A 26328-nucleotide genomic window follows, 5' to 3' on the forward strand; every position below is an offset into this window, starting at 1 on the left:
ATAATAACAACAACAACAACAACAACAACAACAACAACAACAATAATAATAATAATAATAATAATAATAGTAATAATAATAATAATAATAAGGAGACTGTTAGAATGGTGTAGACGCCTCTGATGATCACACACACACACACACACACATATACATAATTCAAATAAGTTATTATCTTTAGAAAATAATGATAAAGTAGCCAACAAAGATAACCAAATATGCAAAATATATTTTAAAAGTCACGGTGGTGCTAGAAAGAAAAGTTAAAAATCTCCAAAGCCATACATCTTTCTCTATATGTAAACACGCACGGAGAATATAGCAAATGTACTAAAAACACAGCTGTCCCATTTTTAAAAAACTACAAATAGGAGAGTAGATATCCCAGTATTAATATATTCGTCTTCTGTGCCAAAGACACTTAAAGCCCATCAGCCAGGCTTACTATGCAAACTATTTCTAAATATATATTTACCATTCCGTGCACGTCTGTTCAGCTGAAGGCCCCACGAATTCCAAATGAACATTAGCGAGCAAGTATAAATTCAAAATTTAAATAAGTTAGTACCAGGCAGTGACTCTCATGGCTTCTGATCTTAACTGATTGGAAGTGTCATCATATACATTGTTTTGTCTTGGTATAAAAGATGGGCTACAGCAAATATTCTACTCAATACCACATATTTGCTTGTCAGTCGCTTGACCGTAACCAGTTGAGCATGTCCCTTGGTGGCTGATAATATGTGCATCTCTGATCACGAGCAGAAGTGGGGTAGCATCATAGCCATGCATTGTGAGGAATTCTTTGGGGTTTAGATGATTCACCTTTGGAAACAAGGGGTGTTTGGTTCATCATCCTTAAACAAACCTTATTCAGGGACCTTTTGAACAGGATGAGCTACTCGACTTGAAGATAATTCTAACTGAGCCCCACCTGCAAGGTCATGTGCTGTTTATCTTGATATGAGATCACCATGTCGCGCACATATGGTTGTGATGCATGTGCCTGGTGTACCCTTATCAGACAGGTAGTCATGATGGGTATACTGGGCTTTGTATATTTTACCCCAGTGTCACTTTGATGACATGCACTGCTCTCTCACTCAATATAATAATAATAATAATAATAATAATAATAATAATAATAATAATAATAATAATAAATAATGCCCTGATGCATTACCAGGCAGTAGCTCTCATGGCTTCTGATCTTAACTGATTGGAAGTGTTATCATGTACATTGTTTTGTCTTGGTATAAAAGATGGGCTACAGCAAATATTCTGCTCAATACCACAGATTTGCTTGTCAGTTGTTTGACCTTAACCAGTTGAGCATGTCCCTTAGTGGCTGACGAAATGTGCATCTCTGATCACGAGCAGAAGTAGTGGGGGAGCATCATAGCCATGTGTTGAGAGGGATTCTTTTGAATAATTCACCTCTGGAAACATGGGTGGTTCTTTCAACATCCTTAAACAACCCTTATTCAGGGACCTTTTGAGCGGGATGGGCTACTCAACCTGAAGAAAATTCTAACTGGGCCCCACCTGCAAGGTCATGTGCTATATATCTTGATATACCTTATCAGACGGGTAGTCATGATGGGTATATTGGGCTTCGTATATTTTACTGACGATATGTGGCTGACGATATGTGCATCTCTGATCACGAGCAGAAGTAGTGGGGGAGCATCATAGCCATGTGTTGAGAGGGATTCTTTGGGGTTTGAATAATTCGCCTCTGGAAACATGGGTGGTTCTTTCAACATCCTTAAACAACCCTTATTCAGGGACCTTTTGAGCGGGATGGGCTACTCAACCAGAAGAAAATTCTAACTGGGCACCACCTGCAAGGTCATGTGCTGTATATCTTGATATGAGATCACCATGTCGCGCACATATGGTTGTGATGCATGTGCCTGGTGTACCCTTATCAGACGGGTAGTCATGATGGGTATATTGGGCTTCGTATATTTTACCCCAGTGTCCCTTTGATGGCATGCACTGCTCTCTCACTCAATAATAATAATAATAATAATGATGATGATGATGATGATGATGATGATGATGATGATGATGATGATGATGATAATAATAATAAAAGTAATAATAATAATAATATAAGTGGCCAGCAAGAATTAAAGCCAATAATAGGGCAAATCCATAAATTTATATAATTAATTAATAATTATAATTGAGGGTACACGAGGTACCAGTGTTGTAAATAAGAGTCGTAAAATACTCTAATAAGCCACCATTTCACTGAAAACACAACAGGCCGAAAAAATCGAGTGACGAACAAGTAAATTAATTTACCACCGCGCAAATGAGCTTAAAGATATTCCTGCATCATATGATTTCGAACCCCATAAACCTGTATGCTTTAACTACTTCACACATGATCAACAGTTTGATTATCTGTGGCAACAGTTCACTCCACCAACTACCTGGAAGCTTTCCTCTTCCCACCCGAAGGGTAAGCGACAATCAAAGCCATTGTGCTTTCACCCCTACTAAACCATTTTTGAAAAATACTAATGAATATTAAACAGGCAGGTATAGTTGTGCAGTAAAGAAAAGTGCTTGCCTACCATATGACCTTGGGTTCGATCCCATAGACAGAAACTGAACGAAACATTTCTTGCATATTTGTGTTTGTCTTTCACCACCGCTTAACAGCCGGTGTTGGTTTACTTTCGTCTGTGGAACTTTGCAGTTCAGCAACAGAATAAGTACCAGGCCTAAAATAGGAGTATTTGACTCGATTTGTTCGGCTGAACCCTTCAGGATGTGCCCCGGCATGACCGCAGGCCAATAACTGAAACAAGTAAAAGATAGAAAACGCACTACTAAACAACACAATACATATTATTCGTTGCTCTACTGATTCTTCCACTCTGTTACACTACGTAATTATAATATGGCAGCGATGAGAGAAAGACATTTTTTTGTCTTTGAATTCTTTCAATATTTCTCTATGGTCTCCACATTTTGTTATACTTTGTGATATCAGAAAGTAAATGCTTCCTATCTCTCTCGCCCTCTCTCCCTCTCTCACCCTCTCTCTCTATCAATTCCTCTCTCCCTCTATCTTTCTCACTCTCCCTTTCTCTCTCACTCCCTCTCTCTCCAATCAGCGATGAAAAAAATCCTTTCTTCTCAATGCAGGTTTATATTACGAGTCATTTGAAACGGCTGCCAAAATTTACATAGATGTGAATGTGCGGCACCGAAGAGCTGCGTGCCAGCCAATTCCTAAAACGATATACTTTCCACATGCATTCAGAATCAACAGGGTCACATTTGATCTTTCTTCAGTAGGTCAGTAGATTCTTTATTGTTGTTCCTGTTAATGATGTTGTTGCTTTGTTGTTGTTGTTGTTGTTGATGATGATGATGATGATGATGATGATGATGATGATGATATTGGCGACGACGACAAAGCTGACGATGACAATGACGACGACGATTATGATAATGTTCGGCTCCAGATCAGTCGCAAAACGCAATCAAACTGTAATCATCCCGTATTGTTTAGTTTTCTAGGATTACAAAGTCCGATATATACTTTCCATATCAAAAGTGGAGGCGCGTGGCTTAGTGGTTAGGGTGTCAGCATCATGATCGTAAGATTGTGGTTTCGATTCCTGGATTGGGCGTCGCGTTGTGTTCTTGAGCAAAACATTTCATTTCACGTTGCTCCAGTTCACTCAGCTGGCAAAATTGAGTACCGCTGCGATGGACTGGCGTCCCGTCCAGCTGGGGAACACATACACCATAGAAACCGGGAAACCAAGCCCATGAGTCTGGCTAGGCTTTAAAAGGGCGCAGGAGGCGCAATGGCCCAGTGGTTAGGGCAGCGGACTCGCGGTCGGAGGATCGCGGTTTCGATTCCAGACCGAGCGTTGTGTGTGTTTATTGAGCGAAAACACCTAAAAGCTCCACGAGGCTCCGGCAGGGGGTGGTGATGACCCCTGTTGTACTCTTTCGCCCCAACTTTCTCTCACTATTTCTTCCTGTTTCTTGGGTAACGCTACGATAGACTGGCGTCCCGTCCAGCTGGGGGGAACACATACGCCACAGAAACCGGGAAACCGGGCCCATGAGCCTGGCTATGCTTGAAAAGGGCGCATAAATAAATAAAATATCAAATAAAACTGGGTGTGATTTGAAAAGCATTTAGATGTTGTTTCTAGCAAACTGCGTGACTACAAAGAAGCTCTCTTATTATGGATGTCTGCTGCAAACGATTTTCATGGAATATATTAATCGAAGTAGCTGATACCTCTCACTCGCATATCTAATTTCTGCTCTAGCAAAATCTTAACAATTAATGAAAGTTTAAAGACATTAATAGAATTCTGTGTCCAACCTCTATTCATTCACACAAAAATGTGTGATTGCTAAAACAAATAGAACTAATATTTCAATAATCAATATTCGAATGGGGAAATCCTACAGATGTAATTGAGGTAAGATACTGAAGTTTTGAAGAGTCTGCAACTTTTGGTTTCGATTCATGATTAAAACCGTTTCATTTCGTTATTAGTTTTAAGGTTAGCATAAACGTCTCATCTTTACATTTCACTCTTACTGTGGAGAACATTGTACCAAGTATTTGATGTATCTAAGACAAGATGACAAACAAGTGAATCAGTCTGCAAGCCATTCAATGAGCTTACGACATTATTTGTTGTAATGCAAAAATTGCCAGTCTCAGAGAGAAGACATTCATAAAATGGCTTTGAAAATGTCTCCAACGGAAGAGGTGCAATTTATTTTCTAGGATCCACCAACCATAAATAAGATATCCAAATCATTGCGGCTACTGAACCATTTAAACAATTACATCATTAGTTCCTGTCTTCCAGAGATAAGGACTGGAAGAAAGTGGATTGCTTTTGAGGCAAGGAAGAAATTTGTGGTGCCCTACAATGTGGAGATATAGTGGGTCACGCACAATGAGCAATAAGGAAGGTCTTGGAAACAAGGAATTTAATCCATATCATGCTACGAATGAGTAGGAGAGCATTGCAGTAGACAAATCGGTCAGAAAAAAAAGAGGTGCAAAGTCGCTATATGATGCTGATACAATGCAGCCAAGAAGACAGTGTACTGTTTGGGAGGAGTTTGTGGTTAGACGAAAGGTAGAGTGGGAAAAACTTTAGTCATAGGAACCACCAGAATCAGTTTTCTGGTTCGCTCCGTCTACGATATGCTTCTTAGTTCTGTAAGCCTAAGGTACAAGAAAAGAGATGCGAGTAATCTGTGAAAATATGCCGAAATTGGAAAGATGATGCATATTTTTTTGCAATTGTCTACTAGGTGTGGAGCACAGATACAGGGGTGGCATAACCAAGTTCTTAGAGTAATCGTTGATGCAATGGTAGAGAGGTTAAAACGAATTAAAAATGGCGAAAGATCACAAGTAGTGGAACATAGGAACATTAAGTTTTGTAGGGAAGGTGAACGCTTCAAGACATGCACTGTAAGAAAGACGAATGACCCGAAATAGGAGGGGACTTAGAAGGTTTTTGTTGACTTTGGTGATAAATATCACTTGTCACATTTTACTCTCAATAGAATCAATCTTGTCATAAAATACCCTCCTGCGGTGATAGGCATTAGAGAATTTGTTGGAACCCAGATTCGCTCGATGATCGGGAGTCTTCAACCAGCTGCAAAGGAGAGAAGAGAGGTTGCTAAAATATTATCCGATGCTACTGAGAATGCGAGCCATTGCATTTGCTTCAAGAGAAAGGATGACTGGTGCAGCAAGAACGAGTATCAAGAATGAGAGAAATCTTGTCCAGAGTCACAACATTTGATTCGATAAAGGTCATGATGACCCTGGTAGCTCTGATTTCGCAGCTGAAGAGCTGAAGAGCTGCCTAATGAGACATCGGTTCCTGCATTTAGAAATGGAGTAGAGCGGCACTCTCAATATACTGGTGGTTAACCTAAGATATAGTTGTTATTAAAGACAATGACCAAACTAAAATTTGATTTAGTTTTCAAATATTGTAATTTCCATCTTGCATACTTACCAATAAACATCCAGAGTTCTACAATATTCGGTCATAAGTTAGCCAGTGCTGATTGATCGATTAATATTCACACAAGCGTTAATATCTTTTATGGACACATTTCCTTTTATGGGGATACATTAGGTCCTGGTTCTGGAGAGGAAAGAAACCTGAAATCTATGGTTCAAAACCCAGCAGAGGCTTCACAACGCAACAAAAAGATCTAAAAACTGAAAAATTTAATTTTTTTCTTTCTACCTTTTTCTTCTTTTTAATTTTTTTCATTCCTTATATATAAGATTACATAATTTTTCTCTGTTGAGGTTTGTCAGCTTTATACAAACGTTTAAATTGATTAACAAAATAATTAATAACACTCTCTAACTCTTCTAGTATTTTCAGTATGCAGTCTGCTATCATATTTCACATACTATTAATTTCAGTTATAAAACCAGTTTATATCACTTCGATGGGAAATCAACCTCTCAATTGTACATTCAACCGTAATTCACCAAACCGTTCCGACGTCAGTTCTTATACGACCGTTCATGCACGGGCGATATCAGTACTGACTGGTTGCACATAAATGGAAGCAACGCCTGTATTGACAACTTACAAATGTCTGGTAAGTATTATATTATCACACATACAGTAATTAGAAGTCAGTGAATTTTAAGAAACGTTTCAACGAAGGACCGTATATATATATATATATATATATATATATATATATATATATATATTGTTGATTGTGTTGTCGGTGTTGTTGCTGTTACTGGTGGTGGTGGTGGTGGTGGTTGTGGTGTTGTGTTGTTGTTGTTGTTGTTGTTGTTGGTTGTTGTTGTTGTTAAGCAATAAGACGGGTAAGGGGGAGACATGGGTGTTTCGTCCAACATCCTTAAACGACCCTTATTCAGGAACCTTTTGAGTGGGATGGGCTGGCTACTCGACCAGAAGAAAATTCTAACTGGGGCCCACCTGCAAGGTCATGCGCTGTTTATCTTGATATAAGATCACCATGTCACGCACATGATTGTGATGCCTGTACCTGGTGTACCCTTATCAGACAGGTAGTCATGATGGGTATACTGGGCTTCGTATATTTTACCCCAGTGTCACTTTGATGACATGCACTGCTCTCTCACTCAATAATAATAATGATAATAATAATAATAATAATAATAATAATAATAATAATAATAATAATAAAATAATAATAATAATAATAATAATAATAATAATAATAATAATATGCTTATTTATTTACAAAAAATATTTTCAAATTACAAATTGTAACACACTAAGAAAATATTTTAAGATAACCAAAATGTTTTTATATATTTTTCAAATTAAAATTCTTCAGGATGTCCACAAGAATTATTCGGTCTTGATTGTACACATAAATGTCGGTGTAAGAACGGAACAACATGTCACCAAATAACGGGCCATTGTAAAGAAGGTTGTGAACCCGGAAGAACAGGATCTTCGTGTCAATATCAAACTTACGGTAAAACGAAAGATGATACTTCGCCAAATTCTTTGCTTTTATAACTTAAGATTATTTATTTAGTTCTTTAATGTGCATGCTTTAAAGTTGGAAAGGTATGGTTGAGTAATGATAAATGCATAGCGACCAGTGCACATGCACAATAAACTTGTTAAAAAATGTGAAGGCATGCTACACTTTTTTCTTCTATGGATGACTGCACATCTGAGAATCTACGCCATTGACATGAACATTTGAACATTTCAGTATAACTTCGAATGAGGGATATTCTTAGGAAACTACTTTTACAGTAAACTGCTAGTCAGGATGGAAACTCAATGTGATCTTTCGGCTAGTCAGAAATAATAGCCAAATCTCCTTGAATCACTTACTCGTGGTAAAGGAAGGATACACTGGATATTTGGATAATCAAAAAAAAAAAGAAAAAAAAAAGAAGACACGAGGTTTAATGCTGAAATACTTTTGGTTATTTGTATGCTTGATCAAATATGTATCCGACGCGAAGAAATAATCTGTTTTTTCTTCTATGGATGACTGCACATCTGAGAATCTACGCCATTGACATGAACATTTGAACATTTCAGTATAACTTCGAATGAGGGATATTCTTAGGAAACTACTTTTACAGTAAACTGCTAGTCAGGATGGAAACTCAATGTGATCTTTCGGCTAGTCAGAAATAATAGCCAAATCTCCTTGAATCACTTACTCGTGGTAAAGGAAGGATACACTGGATATTTGGATAATCAAAAAAAAAAAAAAAAAAAAGAAGACACGAGGTTTAATGCTGAAATACTTTTGGTTATTTGTATGCTTGATCAAATATGTATCCGACGCGAAGAAATAATCTGTTTTCGTTTCGCTAGCGCTTGCCATACAATCACCAGCAATTTGACCTCTTTGAAAGTCTGATAGATCTGTCATTTTAATAAATTTTAATTACCTTTTTCTGGTGATATCTGAAAAGAAACTGCAACTTTAGCAAAACATATTAAGCAACACTAATAAAGAATCAAAGAAACATTAAAATAAACAAGCTTTTGACGGTTTTATAGATATTTCAAAATTATGATACTATGATGCTAGGTGTTTCCATTATTTTGTCCTACCCCTGTACATGTTTATCCTCTGCTTTTGTTTAAATACATTGAAAACACAAGAGTGCGTATAATTTTTAACTGTAAGGTTAAAGTAATTATTTAATATAATATTTCAGAAAACATTGCCCTTGGCCAACCAGCTTTCCAGTCGTCTGATTTTGAAGTTAAATTCATGGATGGTCGCAAACTTTGCAGCTCCAAGTATTTGGCCACAGCAGGTTTTGCTGTGGATGGCAAATACAACCAAAACTTCCAGCACAAGTCGTGTAGTCGCACGCAGGAAAGTTCCAGCAAAAGTTATTGGTATGTGATACTGGACAGGAATTATACTATAAACCAGATTAGGATATACGCTCACAGTTTCTTCCGTAAGTAGAGAAGTTTTTAACCACTCGCAAAACACAGATTGTTTAGTAGTGGTGGATGTGGTGGTGGTGGTGGTATTGGCAGGAGCTTGTGGTGTTAATAGTAGTGGTAGTGTTAGTAGTTGTAGTGGTGGTGGTAGTGGTGGCGGTGATAGTAGTATGTGCTGTCACCCAGACAGCTATGTGGTATACCTTAAGTAGCAGTACCACCCGAGAGTAAAACTGTCAATTTATTCAATCAATATGCGCAAAGTATCCGGGTGGCTTTAGTCAAGTCCGGGTGGAGGTTGTGAATATAATCTACCGCCGCCACCCCCATCACTACTCCGCACAAAATGTGTGGGGCTGCGTCATTATTTGAAATCAATGTTTCCTATGTTTGTAAGTCTTTTATTATTTTATTCCTTTCGTCATAAGACTTCGGCTTTGCTGAGGCACCGCCTTCAATATTCTAACCCATTATATCGGTCCCACACCGATCTACACGCACGCACACACACACACACACACACACAACACACACACACACACACACACACACACACACACACAAACATACACACGCACACACACACACACACATTCATACACGCATACAAATAAATACATATATTCATGCATATATTTGTGTATGTCTGTCTTCCAAGTCCTTGGCTGTCCTAGTGGATTCTGGAAGAGATTTCGCTGTCCAGTGATCCATCGCATGAAATTGTGCTGCCAGGGTCCTTGAATCTCTCAAAACACTTCAGCTGGACTTCATCAATGGTGATGTTTGGCTGGTGACGAATTTCGTTCGGGGCTGCTTTGACAACGACTTCCGTTTTCTCAAGGCTGATGGTCAGTCTAAAGAGCTTTGGCGCTTCTGCAAAGCGGTCGACAATGGTCTACGGTGATTTTCCTTGTGTGCCATCAGATCATAGTAATCTGCAAATAGAGCTTCACTGATGAGCTTTTCCACTGTCTTCATTCGGTGAAATGAACTGCTTAACTGCTATGTCTGCTTCCACGCCATTCTTTTACTGTTGTCCTATCAACTATTGCTTCCACAATACACCACGACATAGTTGCTTTGTGAAAAGATCATTTTTACTTCTCCCTTTAAACCCTACATGCTGATTTTAATTCCTATTTGTTGTTTAAAAAAAAGTAAACCACTATTCATTGTTAACATACATGGTTGTAAAATAGCATAACTTAATGCTTTATAGTATGTTATTTCATACCACACCAGGGCTATCTTGATAGCAATGATTTTTCCCCGGGAAAATCAATGCACGGGGTCCATTAGTATTTATTTATTGACAACAAGCCACAGCAACCATAGATCTGAAATGGACCCGTTGACCTATGGCAATCTCTAACGACTGCCTAGTGTCCATACCTTAAAACGACACTCTACCTCATTTCTGTGCTCAACCTGCAGTGGACTTAATGTACGTTTCTGAAATCAAATCATGTTAATCTTTCTAAACACCAAAAATATCTTTGTTTGAAGCGCATAAGGTTCTACTTTTGTTATTTCTTTCCATTAGATTACAGTTTGAATGTATTTGTCGGGGATAAAAACAATCCATGTTCCCAGTTATGCTACAAAAGCAAATCAACTGAAACTATTCTTCATATATCTTGTCAACGTCCGTTGGTTGGTGAAACTGTTTGTATTAAAACTGCCAAGGAATACGCCTCTTTGTCCTTGTGTGAAGTAGAAGTCATCCGTAAGTAGCTTTCTGTTCGTTTTCTTTCTTCATTGTTATATTTCCGTCACAATATATCATACAACAATTTTACTGTTTTGTGTTTCATAAATATCTTTGAATCACACAGAATGTGTTGTTGCTATTGGTGTTTAACCTCAGTTCAAAGACCAGTCCTATGATGAAGTACATTCTAACCATGAGCATCCTGATTTTAGATATACGGGTAGTATATCAAAATCGTATCATTGCAACGTGTTTTTTCTCTTTCATGCTATAGAATATGTAATTTGGAGGGCAAATTGGTTTGATTACTATTTCTAGCGGATCGAGCGATCAGAAATATTTCCACTTTGCTGCTGTTGCTGCTGCTACCGCTGTTATTGTTGTTGTTGTTGCTGTTGTTTGTTACGATGAAGTAAACCTATGACTGTAGGCATTCTGGCTGTGACCATCCCATCATTTTCCAGTGTACAGGCAATTCAGAATCAGATTATTTAATATGTCCTTTTCGTAGAGCGTAGAAGCGTGTTTCAGAGATATTTCGGCACTGTTTCTAGTAGATAGCGAGATAACATTGTTATTCTGTGGCGGCGGCGGTGGTGGCGGCGGCGGTGGTGTCGGCGGCGGCGGTGGTGGTACAAATGGAGTTAGAACTGAATACAATGTTCCATAAAAAGCGATTGGCGATATCTCCAATCTATGCATATGCTTCACGATATATCTTCGATCTATCAAAGGAGTTTTATACACCATTGACCTATGAAAGTAGGTTGATGATATCATGGGTCTATCAAATCATCTAACAATACCTTCGACCTAGACAAAGGAGGAGAATGATGCCTTCGATTCATTCTCATAAAAATCATCATCCCCTCTGTCCCCACACTCTCTCATCACCAACGAAAATAGTTTACTCTTCCCTGATGTCTTTTAAAACATTAGTTTCATGTAAGACAATCTGATTATATCAGTAATCATGATCATTAGCTAATCTAAATCAGATCTAAAGTATACGTTTATTGGACAATAAAGTCGTCTCGTGTCCATGGTTGTTCGGAAGAGAGTGTGATATGTGAAGTACCGTAAATCCTCGAGTATAATCCCCATTTTTTCTCCAAAATTTAAAGGTCAAAATCCCTTGTGTGTACTATATACGAGGTTAGAAATGAAAAATATTTTCTAAGCAATGTCCGAGGCTCTGTTTGCTGTCCGGCAATTTTTATTCAGACGCATTTTGTGATGTCGGTCGCGAAAATACCTTAAGCTAAACCTGAAAGCAATGAAGTCATAAAAGAATCATCCATAACTTGCAGTAACATTTATTAAACGTTATTACTGTTATATCTTTATTTTCTGCAAACAAAATGCACAAAAAAGCTACACGTTTGCATTATGTTATATATACAATAATAATAAAGGACGTTACCGTGTACAGTTTTACAAACCAAGGACATTATATAGACCTCCTTGACTCAAGTTAGAGAAGGGGTGCGTATTATAGACAAGGTTTAGGTTTTTCAGAGGTACAGCCCCCTAAAAATCTGCTGCGTATTATACTCAAAGTCGGAATATACTCGAGGATTTTCGGTAAGTCATTTCGCTTTGGAACCATTCTTTCGTTATATAGACCTACATATTAAACTTAGTCAGACAGCAGCTGATCCTAGCTCTCATTTTACAGCTTACTGAGTGTTTCTGTTGCAAACACCACCATTACATACAACTGCAACAATAACAGCAACATAACCATCGTTGTCATCACCACCACGGCCACCCCCTCTACAATTACTACGACCAATAATGCATGGCACCACACCACCATCACTATCACACAACATCACCCCTACCACTACCTCGACCACAACCACCATTATCACCCCGCCGACGTCACCATCGACACTACCACAACCACATTCACATCACTTCAACCATCAGTACACACACACACGCGCGCACTCGCACACAAGACCACCTCTACCACCATAATCGCCGCCACCACTACCATAATTAACAACGTTAAACTACTCTTTTGATAAGAGAGTTTCTCAAGTTACGTCGAAATATAACAAAAGTTATTCTCAACTTCTGGCGACTGCTGAGGCACGATCATAAAACCTGAGACACATACACACACATGCACACACACAAATACACACACACACACACACACACACACACACACACACACATAGATGTATACATATATATATATCCCTGACTGTGTAGTTTTGTGAGTGTGTCTGTATGTATGTATGTAATTATTTATATATATATATGTATATATATATACACACACAGACACACACATATATATAGTGTAAATATATGAGCACATATGTGTATAAGTGTGTACACACATACACACACACATACGCACACACACACACACACACACACAACACTCACACACACACACACACACACACACACACACCATATATATATATATATATATAACGGGAAGCTTTATGAAAATAGACAAAAGACGAAGGCAGGTGGAAAACAAACAAACAATTGTATTAGTATGGCGCTCAGGAAATATAAATAAAACAAGACTTTAACGTTTCGAGCCTACGCTCTTCAACAGAAAGATACACAGAGAGAAAAAAACACAGAAAGAAGGAGAGAAAAAAATGCGTGCAGTAACTAACGAACCAACATGGCGATCTGATTTCGGCCAGAGGTCAAAGATCAAACATGAGACGCGAGAGCGAAATAAGGGGAGATAATAGGGTTGATAATAGGGTTGAGTGACCAGCTCCAACATAAGGGTGTGTGTGTGTGTGTGTATGAGAGAGTATTAGTGCGTATGAAGGTCTGGACGTGTGTATGTATAGGGTTGGTGTGTGTATAGTATGTATAAGGGTGTGTGTGTGGTGTGTGTGTGGTGTATGAGGGAGTATTAGTGCGTATGAGAGGTCTGGACGTGTGTATGTATAGGGTTGGTGTATGTATTAGTATGTATTAGTAGTATTAGTACGTATTAGTATGTATAAGGGTGTGTGTTGTGTGTGTGTATGAGAGAGTATTAGTGTGCGTATGAGAGGTCTGGACGTGTGTATGTTTTACGGTTGGTGTATGTATTAGTATGTATTAGTATGTATTAGTATGTATTAGTGGTGTATGTATTAGTATGGCACATCATATATGATGTGATGTGTAAAGGCGTGTGGTGTAGTTTGGAGAGGGAGAAGAGGGGGAGGAAAGGAGGGGGAGGAAAGGGGGGAGAGGGGGAGAGAGAGGAGGGGAGAAGGAAGGAGAGGAGGAGGGGAGGAGGAGGAAGGAGGAAAGAGGGAGAGGGGGAGAGAGAGAAGGGGAGTGAGGGAGCAGAGGGAAGGGGAAGAGGGAAGGAGGGAGGGAGAAAGAGGGAAGAAGAAGGAAGGGGAGTAGGGTGATGAAAGGATGAAGGTCTGAAGAAGTAGGGGTCGGGGGGAAGGTAGGTGAGGAGGGGGGGAGAGGGGGGTTAGATGAGGAGGGGGGGAGAGTCGAGACCAAATGGCGTATAAGAGCGAAGAGAGAAGATTAATTCCTGTTACGGGCAAACGGGAATCCGGATGGCCTCTGTGTAAGGGACAACCGAAACAAGATAGGTGTTGCAAGGAGTGACCGTTGGAGCGGAAATGGCGAGAGACCGGGGTGTCGTTCGCAAGGTGGATGTCACGAAGGGTTCCGCGAACCGGTCAGCCAGCGGCGTCCCGTTTGTCCGATGTACAAGGAATGGCAGAGAGAGCAAGAGACGCAATAGATAATATTGCTGGAGGTGCAGGTAAAGGAGTGGATGATGGGATAGGGTCGATGATGGGTGCTAGTGAGGAGGGTGGTGTTGGAGAGGTAAGGGCAAGTGCGGCAACGTGGGCGGGAGCAGGAGAACGAGCCGGGTTGGGAGGTAGGGTCAGGGAAGGAGCTATGGACCAAAAGGTCTCGAAGGTTGTGGGCTCGTTTGAAAGAGGGGAGGGGTCGGTTAGGGAAGAGGTGTGGATAGTGGTGAGGGGGTATCCACGTAGGGTGAAGTGGTGAGCCATACGTTGAGACTGAGTCTCAAAGTCATGGTCGTCACTACAGAGCCTACGTAGACGGAGGAGGGAATTGGAATAGGGGAGAAAGCTTGGTGTGTTCTGGGTGGGAGGAAGAGAAGTTGAGGTATGAGTGTGAGTCGTGTGTGTTTGTAGTGAATGGAGGTGGTAAGAGTGGAGTGAAGAATGCTAACCGAAATGTCGAGGAAGGAGACAGAGGTGTTGGAGATAGTGGAAGTGAAGTGGAGGGCTGGATGGAAAGATTGGACGAAAGAGAGAAGGAATCTAGATGTTCACGGGAGAGTGAGTGAGGTGGCACGATAATGTCGTCAATGTAACGACCATATAGTTCAGGAGTGGGACCAGTGAAATTAAAGAATATTTGGGCCTCAACATAGCCAACGAACAGGTTCGCATAGTTGGGGCCCATTCGCGTTCCCATGGCCACTCCTTACAGTCGACTGCCGCGAAGTCTTGTACAGACAAAAAAAAAGAAAGAAAGAGAATGAAAAATATAACATCGAGGAAAGACTGACTAGAGGGGAAGGGAGATAGAGGTGAGAGAGAATTGGGGTGGGGTGTGGGGGAATTCAGTACCAGTCTGGTATTTTTTCAACTCCGGAAACAACCAATGAAACGTTGACCTCGTCGACACTTGAATTTAGAACGCAGGCAGCCTTGAAGACTACCTCTAGGAATGTTTTATCATCGCTTTAACGACTTTCCCAACTTGCTACCTTAACCATTCTAACATTCAAGTTTACTCAGCGACGAATCACTTCACTTAGAGAAACACCGGATCTTTTCCTTTTCATGGGTAGCTCGATTAATTAATTTTCTTTAACTAAACACTTTCGTATACCGGTAGAATGTGTTATATAGAACATCTTTTACTCTTAGCGTTGTTAAGAAAAGTTTCTATTATCAAAGTTCTTTCGTGTTAAAGTTGTCGTATTTCGGTAATTTCAACCAATCAATGACGTGTATTCAGCTGAATAAAATTACTGCTGTTGTTTGTCAACAACTATTGGTGGTGTATATTTCGTTAGTCGCTGTTATTTATGACATCGTTCGTGCGTTTGTACTGGTTTTAGCTTTAGGGTTTTAGGGTTAGGGTTAGGTTAGGGTTTTAATGTTAGGGTTGGGTTTTAGGGTTAGAGTTACGGAAAAAGTGAAAAATGAAGAAATTGGAGGGGGATGAGTAAGGAGGGAAATTTCAAAATTCCGATTTTTGGCAATTTTCCGGAATCTCTGTATCCGAAAAGCTGCGCTTTTGGCAAAAAGCAATAATTTGCGAGAAAATGTGTGTGTGTGTATGGAGGGGGGGGGTTGGAGAAAGTCTTTCCGAAAATAGTAGCTGTAAAACAGGAAAAAACCTAAAAGCAGTAGAAATGCATGAACGATTATGGTGGTGTCATGAAGAAAAACGTACTTCAGATACACTCGTTTTTCATGCGAACGTAACTGGGATGAAATATGTCATAAATAACACTGACGAATGAAATATACACCGCTGGAAGTTGTTATTGACAAACAAAAGTAGTAACTTTATTCAGCTCAATAGACGTCATTGATTGGTTGAAATTACCCAAATACTACAATTTTAACACGAAATAACTTCGAAAATATAAACTTTTCTAAACAGCGCTCATAGTAAAAGATGTTCTATATGCTATTCATCCTCCTCACTCCATCCAGCAATCAAATTCGGATCGTGTCGATATCCACAGCTTTGTGCGCCGCGTTAAGTTGTGTGCGCTTTTCCGCGACACTTCACCTGCACCTAATGAGGAGGACTGCTTCACCGACCTGGGCTGCCGACCATCCCAGTGGACGCCAGCACCTGGCCAGTTCCAAGCAGTCGATCTTTTTGCGGGCGCCTGCCAGCGTGCTGTGGACCGGCTTGAATTTTCCAAGCGTCCCTGACATCTGAACATCTCTCCATCTGAACTCTTGGCTCTTCAATGTCTCCGACGCCGCACAGACATCATCATAAAACCGGTCGACAAAGGTGGAGCTGTGGTAGTGTGGTGCACGGACCTCTACAAGGCGGAAGCTCTCCGCCAACTTCAAGTGACCTCCTTCTAATGCCCTCTGCCCTCCAACCCCACGCCCAGCTACCAACAGACTGTGTTCTTCTCTATCCATGACCTCATCTCCTCCTCACCGCCTCTAACCTCATTGTCCGCACCCCTCGCACTTCCACTGCAAAATCCACAAATCTAACAACCCTGGTCGCTCCATCGTCTCCGACTGCAACTGTCCCACCGAACTCATCTCCAGATATCTTGACCGTGTCCTTGCGTCCCTAGTGGCTTCCCTCCCATCTCACATCCATGACACCAGCCATGCTCTTCGTTTGTTCAACTCTTTTTCCTTCCCTCCTGGCTCCTCTAAACTTCTCTTCATTCTTGACATCAAGAGTCTAATATACACGGGAATCCCTCACCACGAGGGGCTGTGTGCACTCCAACATTTCCTTGACCTTCGACCCAACCCCCAACCGGACACATCCACACTCCTTCGTCTGGCCGAACTTTTCCTATCACTTAACTGCTTCTCGTTCGCAGGTGATTTTTACAAACACACAGACTCACACTCATACCTCAAATTCTCCTCATCCCCCCTAAACACATCAAGATCTCCATCCCCTATTCCCAATTCCTCCGTCTACGCAGACTCTGCAGTGACAACCATGACTTTGAGACTCAGTCTCAACTCATGGCTCGCCACTTCATCCTACGTGGATATCCCATCACTACTATCCACACCGCCCTTGCCAGAACACGTTCCGTGGACCATGCATATGCTCTCTCCCCCCGCACCCACCCCTCCGTCACCCGTCTCCCGTTTCCCTCACCTACCCCGCCATCACCCTACCTCCAGTCCGATGCCTCCACTTCGCACATCTTCCCTAACCGACCCCTCCTTCAAACTAGCCCACAACCTACGAGACCTTCTGGTCCACAGCCGCTTCCCTAACTCAACCTCCCAACCCAGCTCGCTCCTCTGCTTCCGCCCACGCTGCCGCATTTGACCTAACATCTCCAACACCACCCTCCTCACCGGCACCCATCATCGACCCTATCATATCACCAAATCCTTCACCTGCACTTCTAGCAACGTCATCTACTGCATCTCCTGTTCTCTCTGTTCTTCTCTATACATCAGTCAAACGGGACGCCGCTTGGCTAACCGGTTCGCGGAACATCTCCGAGACATCCGACTCGGAAACGACACTCCGGTCCCGCACCATTTCTGCTTTAACGGTCACTCTTTATAACACCTGTCTGTGTTCGGATTGTCCTTGCACAGGGACCATCCGGACTCACGTCTTCGCCGTGAGCAGGGATTAATCTCTCTTCGCTCTTTTGCGTCACACGGGCTCATCCCGCCTTCCCTTTTCATCTAACTCTCCTCCTCTCACCTCTTTTCATCTCACACCTTCTTCTTCCCACTCACCTCTCCTCTCTTGTTCTGGCACCTAATTCCTCTCTTCAGTCCTACCTACCTTCTCCCTTCCATCCTATCCCTTCATCATCACTCCTCCCTCGTTACCCCACCCCTACACATTCTAACCTCACTATCCCTATACATCCCATCGTACCTCCACCCCATCCCTTAGACCCCCACCTTTGCTTCCCCCACTCTCGCCTCCCCCACACTCCAACACCACCAGACCACACACCACCACACCACACACCACCATACCACACCACACCACATCACACCTACCCGCACACTAGCACTAACCACTTCCCAGCACCTACACCATTATCCACACACCTACACATGCACACAAGGACACGTCAATGTCACCAGCACCCTTCCACAAGTTCATACACGCTCTCACACACGCACGCGCACCTTCGTTTTGGGATCACTACTACTTTATTATCTCCCCTTCTCCCTAGCTCTCCTGTGTGACCCCTTTGTCCGGCATTCACTATGATAGATCGCTAGCCACTATACCTTTTTCTAATTTCTCTCCCTGTTTATTTCTGTGTTTCTTTTTTGTGGAAGAGCGTAGGCTCAAAACGAAAAAGACTTTCTCACTTCCCGAGCGTTAAACTAATACATCTGTTTCTTGTTTACACACTCGTCATCGTCTTTTGTTTGTTTTTTTAAAATAAATTCTCACTTTATATATATATATATATATATATATATATATATATATATATATATATGATGGGTTTCTTTCAGTTTCCGTTTACCAAATCCACTCACAAGGCTTTGGTAGGCCCTAGGTTATAGTACAAAACACTTGCCCAAGATACCAGGCAAAGGGAAAAGAGGAAGAGTTGTAGAGATGAAGTGTTAGGGCGTATCCTTAAGGTACAAGAATGTCAATAAAGAAACAAAGGTCAGAGAATTGAGGGTGGTTGGGTGAGTAATATCCTTCCTATGAGACGCTGCCAGTTTTCAACCAATCCGTCGTCAACAGTTCATCTTTGTACATCAATATATCATTTTATTCTACAGAATGCCGTGAAGGTGTTTACGGGCCGCTTTGTCAGCATCAATATGATCAATTTTCTGGTGAATATATGCTTGGCACCCTAAATCGATCTCGGAGGACTATTTCAAAAACATTTCCAGGTAATATATTTAGTTAACTTGTCGTTGTTGTTGTTGTTGTCATTGCTGCTGCTACTACTGTTTAGCCCTAGGCCATCACCTATTATACAACAGCGTTGTGTGATTTATCAGTGCAAAAACCCTGAACATACCTGATCTATGAACATATCTGATCTTGAATAATCTGTTCAAGACATGATCTCAGAGGTCATTTATCCTACTACTACTGCTGCTGCTGTTACTACTACTACTACTACTACTACTACTACTACTACTACTACTACTACTACTACTACTACTACTACTAATAATAATAATAATAATATAATAATAATAATAATAATAATAATAATGATAATAAATTTTTCATAGAAAGATTCCCCACATCAAGGTGTGGTGAAAAACGATTTGAAAAAACCTCGTCACAACGGAGAAAATCCAAATTATGTGGGCGGGCTGTCCCGAAAGTCTGCAAAATTATGAAAATTAACCAGCTAGTATGTGTGTGTGTGAATGTGTGTGTGTGCGTGCTCGTGCGTGCGTGTGTGCGCATATATATATGTGTGTGTATGTATGTATGTATGTATGTATGTGTGTGAGTGTGTGTGTGTGTGTGTGTGTGTGTGTATACGTTGCTTTCAAGGTTTAGAGCAAGGCCAGCAATTTCATGAAAGGGATAGGTCGATTAGATCGACACCAGTGCTCAACTGGTACTTTATCAACCCCGAAAGGATGAAAAGCAAAGTCAACTACGGCGGAATTTCCCTTTATATGGTGCGATATGTTTGAAAGGCACCAAGGTGGAAGGATAGGAAAAGAAAATGGTACGGGTGGATGTATTAAAGTGAGTAGTAAACCTCAAAAAAGGGAAGAATATGAAGATATGATGGTCAAGCTTCTGAAAATAGACGTATATATTTATTGTACTCGCTAAAGTGATAGTGGGGCGGGGGGGGGGGGCTGATGAATCAGAAGGGGGAAAGATATGTAAGTAGAGATATGTGCATATAAATGTCTACATGCACTATTATATCGGACTGTATGCTTATGTATCTACACCCAAACGCATACATGTATGCATATAGACACATATATACACACCCACATATATACATGTATACACACACACGTATATACATACATACATATGTATATGTAAAAAATACAGATTGGGACAAGAACGCAAAACATTTAGAAGACGATACAAAAAACACGGACGAGACGCTGGCCTGTCGTGGTTAGCAGTCGTCGCGGCAAGACACATTTTTTCTCTCTCAGCCCTAAGGCATTTTTCTAACACGCCAGCTCAAAGTTTACTCGTCCTGTCGAAAAGACGCCTGTCTGTGACGTCCTATTTTTGTTATTATTATTATCATTATTGTTTTTACGTATTTTTGTATTCTTTTCGTGTAACATTGTCCGTTTTTCCGTCCTTGTTTTGTATACATTCGAGGCTTTCATCCAAGGAATCTAATGCGCTTGGCTTAGATTTTCCTTTGGGGCTGGCCAGATCGGAGCAATATCAAGATTAATCAGCCGAAATTGCGAGGATGATCCGGTTCTTGACTGAAGATTGAAGGCTTCGAATGTCCCGTCCGTGTTTTTTGTATCGTCTTCTAAATGTTTTGCGTTCTTGTCCCAGTTTGTATTTTTTACATATACATATATATAGCGACGCCCGTACCCTTTTGGTCTTATATGTAAGTACATATTTCTACATACACACACACACACACACACACACAACACACACACACACACACACACACACACACATATATATATATATATATATATTATATATATATATATATATATACACACATGCACATACATATATGTTTATATACGTGTTATTAAACAAAAAAATTAAAACTAAAAATTAAAAAGTTTAAAAATTAAGACATTGGAAAATCAAATAAGGTTGTTGGAGATTATCTAAAGGGTATTCGGTATATGTATTGTGTGGGGATTTAGGTTGTATATAGATTCGTGGCAAAATTTGAAAGTATGAAAAAAGCGGTGGTTGCATGTACCTAGGGCTTCTCTATACTTATATAGTAATATTGAGGAGTTGTGCTTTAATATGTGGAATGCCTCTTTTAGGCATAACTTACCGGCTGAGCGTTGATCCTAGTATGGAAGTCCTGAATCCATTATAGACTATGCAACTGTGGGTCATAGGCTGGAGGAGTGTATTTATTAGTGATTAAATTCCAGTTAGTCAAGTGGCCCTTCTCTGGTGCGATCCAGGATGTTAGTGTACGGCACTGCAATGCTGTCTCATGTCCACGGTCTTTGCAGGTTCTCTGGGATCAAACTTGATAGCGTTTATATTCTGTTGTTGCTCAACACCTGCAAGAAAAACTTGAACAGTACGGGGGAGATTACTGGGATTCAAAAGGACGGGGGAGATTCTTGGGGAATAGGACTGGACATAGTGGGGGTTGATGCACCAACAGTGATTAAGGGTGCAAAACAAGTGGGTCAGGCGTGCCTGAGTGGTGGAAGAAACCAATTAACTATGAGGAATAGAGGCGCAGGAGTGGCCGTGTGGTAAGTAGCTTGCTTACCAACCACATGGTTCCAGGTTCAGTCCCACTGCGTGGCATCTTGGGCAAGTGTCTCCCACTATAGCTTCGGGCCGACCAAAGCCTTGTGAGTGGATTTGGTAGACAGAAACTGAAAGAAGCCCGTCGTATATATGTGTATATATGTGTGTGTATGTTTGTGTGTCTGTGTTTGTCCCCCTAGCATTGCTTGACAACCGATGCTGGTGTGTTTATGTCCCGTCACTTAGCGGTTCGGCAAAAAAGACCGATAGAATAAGTACTAGGCTTACAAAGAATAAGTCCCGGGGTCGATTTGCTCGACTAAAGGCGGTGCTCCAGCATGGCCGCAGTCAAATGACTGAAACAAGTAAAAGAGTAAAAGAGTAGAAGTCATTATAGTAGTGATAGAAAAGAGAGAGAAGAGAATGGGCCTGTAGATTAGAGGCTGCGGCTCAGAATGTCTGTGTGTGAGTAGCAGCTGCCTTGTGTGAGGTGTAGGAGCAGTTTTCCATCGTGGCCCTTACTTGAGCCTTGTAGAATATCAGTAGCGATTGGGGTTGAAACATCTTCTGAACCTAAAGAGAAAGGCAAGTCTTTGGGATGCAGTTCCAGCTATTCTATGGTTGTACTACCTGCATCTGCACGAAAACCAACAGTTATTAAGTAAATACGTCCGAAACAATCCTGAGTTATCTCTCTTACTTGCTGTAACTATTTACATTGTAATAACAATATTCATTGATCTAATCTTCTCTTCTCATCACCACATTAGTATTTCTAATCAGAGTCTTGATGCTCACTTCATTAAATATGTCCAACCCTGCTCAACTGTTGATCGTTGATCTTCACATGGATGGCACCTCTGAGAGAATCAACATCTGTGGTTATTTTTGCTAGATATCCTGCTCTGCTATGAGACATGATTTTACTACTAGTAGTACTGCTGCTGCTGCTACTACTACTACTACTACTACTACTACTACTACTACTACTACTACTACTACTACTACTACTACTTTTACGCTTCCACATTTCTTTATTACAGAATCCACAACTGGCATGCCATCGGAAAGAAAACTTAATATCGACGCTATCGTTGGCTGTGGTGTCGCCTTTACTGCTGTTGTTGTTGTTGTGGCAGTCATTTTGAGGCTGTGGATGTAAGTAGGAAGTATTTGTAAATGTGTACCTGTACCTCACATCACGTAAAATCTCTTTCTCTCTCTCTCACTTTATATATATACAAAAGAGGGGTGTATTTCCATAGCAATACATTTTGTTGAAAATGTACCTAAATTTGAAAAACTTGTAATTGTTTAAAATAAATTAATTTACATTATTTACATTTGACGGATATTTGTCCTCATCTTGTTTGTTGTTAACACAACGTTTCGGCTGATATACCCTCCAGTCTTCATCAGGTGTTTTGGGGAAATTTCGAACCTGGGTTCTCATTCCTAAGGTATTTTTCGATGTTATTATTATTGTTATTATTATTGTTATTATTATTATTATTATTATTATTATTGTTGTTGTTGTTGTTGCTGTTGCTGTTGTTGTTGTTGTTGTTATTATTATTATTATTATTATTCACCACTACCATATGTCCACGGGTATATAGCCACTACCATATGTCAACGGGTATATAGCCCAACATTCCGAGTTCGATTCCAGGCAGTGATCTGAATAATAATAATAATAATAATAATAATAATAATAATAATAACAACAACAACAACATCGAAAAATACCTTAGGAATGAGAACCCAGGTTCGAAATTTCCCCAAAACACCTGATGAAGGCTGGATGGCATATCAGCCGAAATGTTGTGATAACAACAAATAAGATGAGGTCAAATATCTGTCAAATGTAAATAATGTAAATAATTTACATAATTCCTTATCTCTTAAATATAGAACTGTATTAAATTAATTTACATATATACCAAACTAGTTTCAATAATATTTTTTTGTTTATCAACGGTAAAAATTTAGAATTATGAATTAGAAAAATATCTTTAAAAGGTTCAATGTTGACAAGTTTAAATGTTCATAACAGTCAATAATATCAAAGCTGTGAGGGACAGACTACCGGTGCACAGGCAACAAATCCGGGACCCCCCCGGCATTTCGTCTTTCTTTACATTCTGAGTTCAAATTCCACTGAGGTTGACTTTGCCTTTCATCCTTTAGGGGTCGATAAAAAAAGCACCAATTGAACACTGGGGTCGATGTAATTGACTTAACCTCTTCCCCAACTTGCTAGCCTTGTGCCAAAATTTGAAACCAATATCATAACTGGACACTTCATTGTTCTGGGAGGAAATATCAACTAGTTCTTCTAAACAAGAACCAATGAGACAACAAAGGAAAACTCAACCTGTTAGAAAAATCAATCACATTTCTAAAATCCCACCCAACCATCTTAAAAGGAGTCAGAATACATTTGATAGTATACAGCCCTAGGCACCTGTTATGTATAATTTAAAATACAGGATCATTAGAGCTGTTATAGTTCTGTTAGATCGGGGATGACCAAGGGTTAAGTAACAATAACATCATCAGTAAATAACTCGTTATGTTTTTTGTATTTTCACTAACTGAAAATGGAGAAAGGGATAGAATCTGGGGAGCCTGATGTCGTAATTGTGCTGTTTAAATTGTGACAGATGAGCACCAGAAGGAAAGACATAAGCAGGCAGTAGATTCCAGGATGTGGTGCATCGTTGTCGGAAGAAATGACGGGGGGAAGCAGTTAATGTGGGATCAGTGTGTGGGTGGGGGTGACGCTACTAGAGTGACGAAAGTCGAAATGACGCGTGAGCCATATGAATCTAAGTGGTGAAAGTACTAGACCAGCCTGTTATTGAATTACCTTAGAAACAAATCTATATTACGAAATTGAAATTTTTTAAAATCAATATACACCCCCCCCCCAAAAAAAAAACCCCACATTTTCACCTTCTAATGTCCTTTGTTTTATTTCTATACCAAAAGGAAAAGAAGACAAAAGCAGCCAGTTGATGTGAACGATAACAAAGATCTTGAAATGAAGTTGGTAAAATAGAAGATACATAACATTTCCTCCGCCCTCTTCAGGTGAAAAATGATGGACATTTTTGTTTCTCCATATAAATTATCAGACATTTTTAGTACACATCTGTAACATTTTAGTAGAATATTCAGTATTATTTATATTGAGTGTGGTAAGACTCTCATTGTCAGTATAATATATAGCAGCTGTAACTATACTATTTATTCTTTGAAACTTGTCTTGATAAGGACATGATTTCTCCACCGATGTCTAACCACACTTGAACTGGCGACGCCAGTGCTTGACGACGTCGTATGATGGTTCCTTGTCACCATAAACTTCTTTCAGCTCATCAAAAGTCTCTTTTGGCGTACGCCCTTTCAAGTATAAAAACCTGATCGCCGATCTACATTCAACTGCCTCCATTATAACACCTAAGTGCACTTCAGCAGCCGTAAAAGACAAAAAAAAAATACTAATGGAAAGCTGCAATTTACAATATAACATGAAGGTACATGTATGATTATACCTATACAACTTTCGTTTCCCGCAATGACCTGAAGTGGATCAGGGGAAATCTTTAATGAACACTCCTCATATATAACTTTGAATTTGACACTATTCTCAAGTTTGTCGCCACCAGAAACAGTCATCCCATGACCATTCAACAGACGAGTTTTGTGGTTCGCAGTCTTCTCAACAAACTCTTTATTAACACTGTCGTTAGTTTGATATAGTGTATACAAAGTGACACGTCTTTCTGTCACATACTAATCCTAAGGCCATGATCTTTCTCTCGTTTTCAGCATCTCACAACCACGACACGGACTCAAATATATACAGAGCCGTTGAAATTACTATTACTCTTGAAAAGGAAACCCTTAATTTATTTGTTGTTATTATAATTTTTCTCAATTTACCTACCAAACAGGCTCTAAATTTAGGTAAAGACATTATAGATAATACAATCTGCCATTTTACTTTGTTTCTGTGATCTCATATCTTCTATTATTGTTCTCCCCGAATATTTATATTCATCAACTTGTCTATCCATCTTTCCTGTTATTCCAATGGAATTTATAATTATATTTTTGTTTTTATTAATTATCATTGTTTTGGAGCGGCGAGCTGGTAGAATCGTTAGTACGCAGGGCGAAATGCTTAGCAGCATTTCGTCTTCACGTTCTGTGTTCAAATTTCGCTGAAGTCGACTTTGCCTTTTATACAATTCGCGCGCACTCGCGTGTTCAATAAAAATCATCGAAGTATGGAGTTGACAAATTCTTTTTATTATATTGTTTAGAATTGTTTCATCAATTTCCATTATAACTATCCTTGTGTCAAGTTGGCACCATGTCGGCAATTATTGTTTTATTCCTATGAACTGTGCAAGTTTTCTTTTACAGCGCATGGAGGAACTGATTCATCGGCAGTCTGCAAAAAGCGTTATGATTTTG

At 40.1% G+C, this 26328-nt stretch overlaps 1 protein-coding gene across 3 annotated transcripts in view; it reads left to right on the top strand.

The window, feature by feature from the left end:
- LOC115218139 overlaps window positions 1-26067 on the top strand; it is a 67438-nt gene extending 41371 nt beyond the window's left edge. For 2 of the 3 annotated variants that reach the window (XM_029787938.2, XM_029787937.2), the window contains exons 4-11: window positions 3166-3318; window positions 6467-6648; window positions 7387-7530; window positions 8747-8998; window positions 10528-10710; window positions 19191-19307; window positions 22884-22998; window positions 24835-26067. In XM_029787938.2, the coding sequence (XP_029643798.1) occupies window positions 6642-6648; window positions 7387-7530; window positions 8747-8998; window positions 10528-10710; window positions 19191-19307; window positions 22884-22998; window positions 24835-24904 (888 nt within the window). In that variant the 5' untranslated portion in view covers window positions 3166-3318; window positions 6467-6641 and the 3' untranslated portion in view covers window positions 24905-26067. The remainder of the gene's footprint in view (window positions 1-3165; window positions 3319-6466; window positions 6649-7386; window positions 7531-8746; window positions 8999-10527; window positions 10711-19190; window positions 19308-22883; window positions 22999-24834) is intronic. The other variant, XM_036508037.1, reaches the window with a different exon arrangement.
- The last annotated feature ends 261 nt before the right edge of the window (window positions 26068-26328 follow it).

The sequence above is a fragment of the Octopus sinensis genome, linkage group LG12 (assembly GCF_006345805.1).
Source record: "Octopus sinensis linkage group LG12, ASM634580v1, whole genome shotgun sequence".
Lineage (NCBI taxonomy): Eukaryota > Metazoa > Mollusca > Cephalopoda > Octopoda > Octopodidae > Octopus > Octopus sinensis.